Genomic DNA, 10,364 nt, shown 5'->3' with positions numbered 1-10,364 from the left:
ACATACAGGAATGCTCAAGTACCTTATATAAAATGGCACATAACCTACATACATTCTCTCTACACTTTAAATCATCTCTCGATTTCTTATAATACCTAGTACAATGTTGAGGCTACGTAAAGAGTCGTAGATACAAAGTAAAATAGTAGCTGGTGTGGGGCAAATTTAAGGAGTGTTTTTTGGAACTTTCTGGAATCTTTTCCAAATATTTTCCATCTGGTTGACTGACTCTGTGGGTGCAGAACCCATGGATGTGGAGGGCTGACTGTATGTGAGTGATATCTCTGTCGAAACGTTGGTCCACAGTACAAACATCCCACACCGGTGGTAGGGGAGATATTGGGCTAGATACCCTGGAAATGCATCTCCCCCCTGACAGCCATGCCACAGGGAACAGTGTCCTCTGGAGAAAAACACTTTCTTTTCTCCATCTTCTGTTCCCCTCTCAAAGTGATTCATTTCTACTAAATTCCAGCTGGATAGAGCAGTGTGAGGGAATGGAAGGTGAGCACAATTTGACACTCTCTCAGTCACACCCACAGAGGAAAACACCCCAATCCCATTCCCCACTCAAAGCTCCTGGTGGTCTCTGGATGGAGCCCTAAAAGAGTGTCTGAACCCTAGCCTTCCCTCCTAGTGACTGAGAGGCCCACACAGGAGCATTTGGGGGACCCATTCCCACCACCTCACATTTTGTGGGAGGACATTATCTCTTTTGAAAGTTCAGAAGAAACAGGTTCTTTTCATTTAAACACAAGGAGTTATGTCACTAAAAGAACAGAGTCTGTCCACAGACTACCCTGTGGGGAGTGGATACACACACAGCTTCCTGAACCAGCTACCTGCCTGGATACCTCACCTGTGCAGTTCACTAACTTAGAAACCTGGGCTTCTGTTCAGCCACTCTGTGCCCCATTTCTGTCATCGGTGAAATGGGGAAAACAAAGGGATCTGCCTGAATAAGGTGTTAAAGAGGGAAATGAGTGAATACATACCCCCCTCAGTAAAAGTCAACAGTTTTTAATATTATTCTGCTATGAGAATGCCATGCCCCTGAAGAGAGTACAGCTCCAGTGATAAGAGACTTAACCATGGCATTCAAAAGAACTCTTTTTCCTGCTTTTTTCTCACAGGCATTTGACACTGTTTTCAAGACCACGAATTTGAAGATGGCATAACGAATAGCAGGCTAACCAAGAAATGTCATAATTCTAGAGTTCAAACAGTTTATTTTTCTGATACATCTTTGTACAAAAAATTGGAATACTGCCACCAAAATGGCCCCTGTTTGGATCCATTGTCCTTCTCACTGAGAGCTGATTACACTGCAGGGAAATGAGCTTCCCACTGACCTTAGAAGTCATTGGCCATCTGGGATTGGCTGCAAGGGGCATGGGGGTCACAGGGGGGACCACAGCCAAGGTCCAGCCTTTAAGGGAAGGCAAATGATGCCTGTTCTGCACCTACTGCTGAGACACTTCACCAGTATCTCTTAAGCTGAGAATTGGAACTATTTTCCTGGTTATACAGAATAATTCTTAAGGAAATGGTCGGGTTGGAGAAGCCCTTTCAGAACATAAACTAGAAAATGTCAGCTTTTTAATTGTTGGTGTTAGAAGTGGTCTTAAAGACAATTCAACATGTAAGACAAGAAAGATATTCTAAGGGTTATTTCTGGTGGGGCGCAGTAGCTCAGGGCACGTGAAGAAGTTAGAATTTAACTTTATTCTCCTTGGCGCTAGAAAGGCACCTACATGCATTTCATATGAGCCAGTGATCGCAGATCACAATTTCTTCTGCAGGTGAAAAGGATGCACGAGAATAAAACAATAATCTTACGTTTACTCATAGAGGCTTCGTGCTCATGAAGCTGATGAGTAGCCTGGTGAAGAAATCAGAAGCTGCTTTACTTGAAATACCAGCTGCTGTGAAGGATGGGAGGCAGCAAGAGAGAGGTATATAGTCCAGACCTGACGATTCGCGGCACATCAGCTCACAGTCTGTCTGCCCACCTCTGCTTCCTTCAGGCTCACAGGTAAGTGCTTCCAGCAGCTCTGCTTTTCACTACGTGAATGCTTCCTGAAAATAATAACAATGATGTGTGTTACATTATTTATCTAATTTGTTTTGTCTGATTGTATTTTATTCTTTAGCCAGGACAAAAGTAAAACAATTTTTCATTTCCTTTAATCTTTAGGTAATTTATTTATTTCCAAAAACCAAATGCTCCCTTAGGAGGAAGTGTGTTTGGGAGGGTAGGATGTCCAGTACCCACAGATCCCTCAAGAAAAAGGCATAGAGGTGCCTCATGAGAGATGGTGGGATGTTACACATCAATCTTTGTCTTTGATCTGTTATAATGCATTTTCTACCCAGTCTTAGTACAGCCAATAAGGAAGAAAAGATAAAGATATTCTATTAGTTTTCACAAAAGTTTTCTTTTCCTATTTTTTTTTCTTTTGCCACACCACACGGCATGTGGGATCTTAGTTCCTTGACCAGGGATCGAACCTGCGCCATCCTGCATGGGAAGTGCACAGTCTTAACGACACTGCCAGGGAAGTCCCCACAAAAGTTTTCTTTAAATACTATTTCGATAGTCTTCTAATTATGAAGTGTATACATGTACACTGAAAAAAGCTTTAAAAGTAAAAGGAAGGAAGCTATAGATTTCAGAATCCCACAACCCACATATAAGGCATTTTTTATGAAAATTTTATTACAGACTAACCTCCCGTTCAGTAAACTCATTATAAAATAAATTTGGGGCTTCCCTGGTGGCGCAGTGGTTGAGAGTCCGCCTGCCGATGCAGGGGACACGGGTTCGTGCCCGGGTCCGGGAAGATCCCACATGCCGCGAAGCGGCTGGGCCTGTGAGCCATGGCCGCTGGACCTGCGCGTCCGGAGCCTGTGCTCCGCAACGGGAGAGGCCACAACAGTGAGAGGCCCGCGTACTGAAAAAAATAAAATAAAATAAAATAAAATAAAATAAAATAAAATAAAATAAAATAAAATAAAATAAAATAAAATAAAATAAAATAAAATAAATTTGATGCTTCTGCAGGAGTTCCAGACTACATCAAGCCACCATGAGTTCACTCGGGGAAGGAATCATCCACTTTGCAGTCGACCTGTTCCAACAGATCAGACAATTAGAGAAGGAAAATATCTTCTATTCCCCTTTGAGTATCATGTCTGCCTTAGCCATGACTTCCTTGGGGGCCCGAGGAGACACCGCATCAGAAATCCAGAAGGTAGGTTTACATTTACATTTACCAGTTTGTCCTGGTTTCCCTGTTGGCTTCTGTGCAGATGATCACAGACCTGGCTGTCCCCAGGGGTAGCACAGGAAGCTGCAAACCTCCCCCGGACTGGGCGGGCACAGAGCTGTGGGAGCATATGCTCTCCCCCAGCTCTCCGCCCCATCTCTTCCCTGTGCCTAGACTTCCTTTGGGAGCTGGGATGAACCCTACAACTGCCCAGTGACCACAGGTGAGGCTTTAAATGGTAGAGTTCAGGTAGAAGTGGTGCGTTGACTAAAATCCATGGGAGACATCTTTACATGTTTGCTCAGCAATGAATGAAAAATGAACCAGGATTCTTTGAACTGGCTGGTGATCAACCAGCTTTGTGTTTTTCACACGCAGGTTGTGTTTTTCAAGGAGCCAGTGCTTGCACGGAACATTTCTTTGTTCTTTTTCTTTCTTTCTTTTTGGGTTTTTCTTTTTTTTGAATTGGCATTTTGTTTTGATTCTGTCTTTCCTTCCTTCTTTCTTTCTTTCTTCCTTCCTTCTTTTCTTTCTTTTCTATTTACTCTGGGGTACATAGATCTCTAAAGTCTCCTTGTCTCACTCCCCGTCTCCTCCAGGTCCTGCACGCGAATGCAATCGCAGAGAACACAGAAGGAGGAGGAGCTGCAAAAGATCCCGTGAGTCACAGAGCATTGGATCTAGGACATCACATATCCAAGAGGGTCGGAGTTTAAACTGGGACTTTCAGATAAACAGGGAAAAGCCAGTTTTTAGGGGACATCTTAAGCAAAATAGATTGGACAGAGTTGTTTCTCATATCATCTTATGTACTTATTTATTTTATATATTTGTTTTCTTGAAAGAAGAGTAGCATGTTCTTAAGAGCAGGGGTTCTGAAACCCAAAGGAGCTTCAAGCTGAAGAATGTTTTTTTTGCCATGCCATGCAGCTGGCAGGATCTCACTTCCCCAGCCAGGGCTTGAACACAGGCCACGGGAATGAAAGCCTGGAATCCTAACCATTAGGCCACCAGGGAACTCAGGAGCTTCAAATTGTGCTCTTCTGTTCAGGAATGGAGAACGTGGCAAAATACAACTGCTCTGAGCCACAATTTGACGTCATACAAATTAACTAGGAGCAATAAAACGTCTGCTACAAGACATGCAACTACATGTAAAACAGGACAAGAGTGCCTGGATGACAGAAACCCCCATAAACGTTATGTATTATTATTATTATAGAATAATAATAACTATAGTAATCACAATATGTTCCTAAAATTATATGATTTTAATTAACCCCTAAATTAGATTAAGAGCAATAAGCATATGATCAACTATATTTTGGAAAATGATGGAGTGAGAATTATGGTTGGTAGCCTAAATAGTCCAAAACTCTTAGTTAGCAAGTGGAAGGTTCTGGTTGAGATAAGCGTGAGTTGAAAAATTGGCTCTGTCTCCTTGGAGAAGTTTCTTAGTTCTCTGAACTCTCTTGTTTTCGTGTCAGTTGAACTAAAGACTTAGAGATGCTGATGTGCAGCTGTTGGCAGCGTACCAGAGACACACTGCTCCTACTTCAGAGTGACTGGCATAGCAAACAGCCAAAGAGCACAGTCAAGGGGTCTTAGAAAGTAATCCCTCCAAGGAGAAAAACAGGGCTCCATGTCATAACATAGGGCAATATACAAATTTCATGTTCTCATACAGTTGATGACTGTTAGAGATGCACTATGGCTCTGGCTCTCAAGGAGTTTAAGTTTTAGCTGGTCCCTAAACATTTGAGACAATTAAAACACAATCCAATAGGGGAATGGTGCTGCATCTCTAGTTCGAAAGAGAAAAGGCTGGAGTGTGTTAGAGCAGGAGGAAGAATTACCTGGAAGATTGAATGTAAGGATTATGAAGGGTATTTCTGGTAAAATACACCATATATGGGGAGATAGCAACAAATGTCATCCCTGGGGATACCAAACTGTAGGAACAGAGCTCACAGACCTATGGGGGTGTAGTGTTTACATACAATGAGAGTCTAATGAGCTCACTTTCTGGTGTTTGAAGGTTGAAAGGCCAGGAAATATTCATCATCCATTTCAAAAGCTTCTGACTGAGTTTAAGAAACCCACTGATGCCTATGAGCTGAACGTAGCCAACAGGCTCTATGGAGAAAAGACTGCTCTGTTTCTTCAGGTAAGTTTCATGACCTGTCACACCTTTGGTCTGCATCCTGGGTCCACTGATCCCATCTCCTAATGGGGGAGGGGGAGGCAGAGGAGCCTGGCTGACCCACATGGGGAGCATTTGCCCTGGGGGCATTCAGCTCCTGCCCCGGGACGCCCCCCACTAGAGTGTCCCAGAGCCTGACAACCCACCGGGGAAGTGGGCGTAAGGATTGTTTCAGGTACTCTGTTTGGTCATTACTGAACACAGTTTAATCTGGGAATACCTACATAGTTACTGATAAATTACTCTTAATCCCTCCTTTCTTCCTGCCCATGTCATAGGCATACATGGATAATGTTGAGAAATTTTACCTAGCCAGTGTGGAATCTGCTGATTTTGTCAATGCTGCAGAAGAAAGTCGGAAGATGATTAATTCCTGGGTGGAAAGCCAAACTAATAGTAGGTTATGGGAGAGTCACTCCTTCAAAATCACTGTAGATTCCCCGCTGTGTGTGAGCGCTGTGCTGGACACTGCATGGGGTGCCAGGAGCCGGGGTGAGATGAGATTGCAGGGGATGGAGGCGGGCACTGCAGAGGGTGGAATGGTCCACGTCAGTGTGGAGAGAAAACAAGGGGAGCCCGGGAGGGATCCCAGGACCAGCTACCTGGAAACTCAGCTGAGTCTGTGGATGACAGTATCTCTATGGATCCCAACTCTCTGCTCAAACTTCAGGTTGATTCGCATTTTTTCTTTAAATTAGAGGCTTAACGTCTGGATTATGATCCCTAAGAGATAATATTAAAAGGGTTCCCTTATCCTTTGTTAACTGGGAGACGAGCCACTCTCCTGCCAACCACCCTTCTTGCCACCTGCAGCAGGAGCTGCCTGACCACTTCCCCATCCCCGCATCCTGCAGGGATGGCCACAGTCGTCCTCCCCAACCACGGAAGGCGGCTGGATGATGTCTCCATTCTATGAATAATATCCTACCTCCCGTCCTAAATACAGGCCAAACCTACAGCAACTCAACATGGCAAATGAAGACAAAGACACCCCGGGACATGGTGTCTGAGTCCATGTTTTCGATTCTAGCGTTCATGTCATTTGTCCTAAAGAACATTCAGGCCCATTCCCTCTGAGTGGTGAGTTCAAGTTTCAAAAAATAGAAAGCAAAGAAGAAAGTGAAGAAGAAAAGAAGAATAGAAGGAAGGATGGAGGTAACAGGGGAGGGTGGTAGTAATTGAGGGGACAGAGAGGGTGGTAGGGAGGGAGGGAGAAAACTGACCAGTGGAAAGATCAGCTGAAATCAGTCCATCAGAATTCAGTGTGAGATGACTGATGTCACCCCAGAGACCAAACACGTTCCCAGTCAGAAGAAGGGGTGTCTGCATGAGGGCGACTCCATCAGGCTGGCGCCGTGAGGAAAGCTTCACCTTGTGAACAATCGGGCACAGAGTCCCTAATGTGGTGATTTGTGTGAATATTTAATCGTCACTTGTAACTTTCAAAGCATCTTCCAGACAAACCACTTGTGCCTTTCATGACAAACCTTTGGTTTTCTTTCTTTGCAGAAAAAATCAAGGATCTCTTTCCCAGAGACTCTGTTGATGGATCGACTGTTCTGGTTCTGGTGAACGCAGTCTATTTCAAAGGGAAGTGGCACAAGGAATTTGAGAAAGAAAAAACTGGGGAGGAAAAATTTTGGCTGAGCAAGGTATTGTCTATAAATTATGTATATCACATAACATGCTACACATTCAGTGTGAAATGTAAATATCTAGTGATTAATATAGAGCTGCTGTGGGTAGAAGATAGAATTTGTCAAGGCTTATTTTCTTGTCTTTTTTTTTTTAACTTTATTTAGTTGGGATTCCTTGAAGAAACTCTTGTCTCTAATTCACAGATTTCCGAGATCATCTCTTAGAAGGAGGATGTATTTGGTATTACGATAATATTACCTTTCTTTTTGACTTATGCTCACTTCGCATTTTTTTGCCACATGACTTTATTGCAGGATACAAGCAAACCTGTGCAGATGATGAAACAAACCGACCTTTTCAATTTCACGTCACTGGAGGACATGCAAGTCAAGATCCTGGAAATACCGTACAAAGGCCAAGAGCTAAGCATGTTTCTGCTGCTGCCCAATGACATGGATGGTCTGCAGCAGGTAAAAGCTGGCACCCCCAATGCTGCCTACTCTTGCTTAAATTCCTAGTGAGACACTGCTCTGTGGGCTGCTCACAGACTGGTGCTAGTGGCTGGCAGAGCTCAAGCACACAACAAAACAATAAAACCGATACCTTAGGTGTCACGGTATGACACGAATAGTGTTTCTGTACATCACAGGTCACATTAATATTCTGATGAAACTATGGAATGTCAGTTCACAAAAAATATATACCTAGATACACACATAACTATTTTGCAACCATACGAACCTCTGATATATTCCAGTCCACTCATTTGAAGACAAGGAGATTAACACGCATACATAGGGGACACATAGAAATATTTGCAAGTTCACTCACAAGTAAAATAAGGAAATTAAAAAAAAAAGCGGTTACATATTGCCCACTAATTCACAGTGCTTTTGTAGACGGTGGACAAATAGCTTTATCTTGATGCCCACTTTTAAATTTTGAAGTATTTGGTCCCTAAGTGCTCAGAATGGACCAAAGGCTCATTCAGAGCCTCGTTGCTAAGATTTCAAAAAAAGGGGGGATTAGAGAATTTTCCTGTTAGCATAGTTATAATAAAGTTAACATGTAAAAATATCAATAACAATATTTGGCATAAAAGGGCATTCCATAAAAGGCCATAAGCCGTTACTATAATAGTCGATGATGATGCGGAAGCGGCAGTAAACTCGCCACACTCAAAATACATATCTCGTAACACTGGAAACTGGAAATCCTTAGGGAAAGCAATATGGCAATAAATGTGAAGAGTCATCAGAATATTTCTGCTTCAGCTCTAAATTCCCCATTATCAATGACATTGGGAATCTCAGTCCTAGGATTTTATCCTATAACAACAAGTCTAAACAAGGGAAAAGCTTTTGGACAGAAGTGGCTCAAAATAATGAAAAATTTTAAATGAGGAAAAATACATGTTTGTATTACCTTAGGTTAGGTTAGGGACTGACATGCAGTGAATGCTTAAAAGATATTAAGTAAAGATGTATATACTGAATATCAATTTAATGGTAGTATTATGTAACAATGTAAACTTGATTAGAGAAACATATATCTATACAGGAAAAGTTTACAAATAAATGAAGCAAGAAAAAGGAATAAAAGTAGGCTATACGCTGTAAAAGCACTATGTAAAAATTTATGGACGAAAGAACATTGACAAGAGGTTATTTGAAAGTGAAGCACGAAATAGAGAACGAGCCTAAGAAGTGGATAGCTCATCTTCTACAAATAATTTTATTTAACCATTCTGTTTCATATATGTGTGCATATATATATCCATTTGTATAGATATTTATACATATGCATATATTAGTAATGTGTACATATATACATAAAAATAGCAAAGCCATGAAAATATAAGAACATTTATTTGATTATATAATATATATTCAGGACTCTGTTATTTTTACCTCCTCAGATAAAACCCTATCAACTGAATCTCCTGTATTTATGTTTTTACTGTTAAAGGACTTCCACGTTTCAATCCAACGTTAAGGGGGGCTCCGTGTCCACTGACAATCTTGCCAGTTGTTCCCTTTTTCATTGTTATAGCTTGAAGATCAGCTCACTGCTGAGAAGTTAATAGAGTGGACGAGCCCACAGAATATGAAAGAGCATGCAATGGAGTTATACCTACCTCGGTTCAAAGTGGAGGAGACCTATGACCTCAAGCCCATGCTGAGAGCCCTGGGGATGGTGGACGCCTTCACTGAGGGGAAAGCCGACTTCTCAGGCATGAGCAGTGAACGAAAGCTGATGGTGTCGGAAGTCTTCCACAAGTCCTTCGTGGAGGTGAATGAGGAGGGTACAGAGGCTGCAGCTGAGACTGGAATAGTAATGGTTCGAAAACTAGCAATAGAGGCAGACAGTTTCCACTGTGACCACCCTTTCCTGTTCCTCATCAAGCACAACAAGACCAACAGCCTCCTCTTCTATGGCAGAGTCTCTTCCCCTGAGATGTGATTAGCCAGCAGCTACACTCGGGGCACATTCACAGAACTGTTCCTGAGCCTTGATTGCTGGAAGTAACAGGTTGTCTTTGATTCATTTCCCTTTCCAAACTCATAATCATCACTAAGCATGTACACTAAACCTACTGTATCTCCCCATGGTAACTCCCATGTGGACAAAATGTTCAAGATATAATAAAAGGATATTTCAACACTCTGTCTTCACCTGAATTTGAAATAACATAGCTGCTGTTTCGAACATCGTATCTACTATTCAAACCTACTCACCTAGACACCCACATTTATTTGAATTTAAGTGATCTGTGGAACGCTTACATGCCAAAAAGTTTTCCTCTTATAAAACACATTATCAATAATACAGTACTTATTCATACTACTTGTTGCTTTTCCTTTTTTGCTTTCTTTCTTTTCAACAAAGTGCAAGTGGCCTGCCACACATAGGAGAGATAATTCGGAAATATAATAATTTATAAAAAGAAAAATTCAAAACAAGTGTAGAGCATGATGAGGCTGAAGAGGTAGACTGGTACCAGAGCCTGAAAGGCTTTGAGTCCATGTTAGGAACTTTGTGTTTTATCTCTAAAGAAATGAAAAGACATTGTAGGTTTGTAACGAAAGTGGGGCCCGGCTGCTCACTGCTCAAAATCCAATAAAGAGGCCAGGTTGGTGGAAAGGAAAGTTTGCTTCAATTTGGACGCTGGCAACCAGGGGGGGAGGGCAGACCCCTGTCCAAAGGCCGACTCCCGCCCTGACAATCAGGGGGCAAGAGCTTTTATACCCAGA

General features: G+C 42.3%; 1 protein-coding gene across 1 annotated transcript; it reads left to right on the top strand.

Moving 5' to 3' along the window:
- The first annotated feature begins 1,919 nt into the window (after nucleotides 1-1,919).
- On the top strand, nucleotides 1,920-9,778 carry LOC113626821 (serpin B3-like). Its single transcript, XM_027118711.1, has 8 exons — nucleotides 1,920-2,035; nucleotides 3,065-3,254; nucleotides 3,869-3,928; nucleotides 5,308-5,436; nucleotides 5,751-5,868; nucleotides 6,982-7,124; nucleotides 7,425-7,580; nucleotides 9,163-9,778. Exons 1-8 carry the CDS (start codon nucleotides 1,935-1,937, stop codon nucleotides 9,571-9,573), a joined length of 1,308 nt encoding a protein of 435 aa, XP_026974512.1. The 5' UTR covers nucleotides 1,920-1,934; the 3' UTR covers nucleotides 9,574-9,778.
- Nucleotides 9,779-10,364: the final 586 nt, after the last annotated feature.

The sequence above is a fragment of the Aethalodelphis obliquidens genome, unplaced genomic scaffold (assembly GCF_003676395.1).
Source record: "Aethalodelphis obliquidens isolate GAN/ISIS:26980383/991018 unplaced genomic scaffold, ASM367639v1 scaffold19, whole genome shotgun sequence".
Taxonomy (NCBI): Eukaryota; Metazoa; Chordata; class Mammalia; order Artiodactyla; family Delphinidae; genus Aethalodelphis; species Aethalodelphis obliquidens.
Note: the sequence above shows the minus strand (reverse complement) of the source record. Positions and strands in the feature narration are given on the sequence as shown.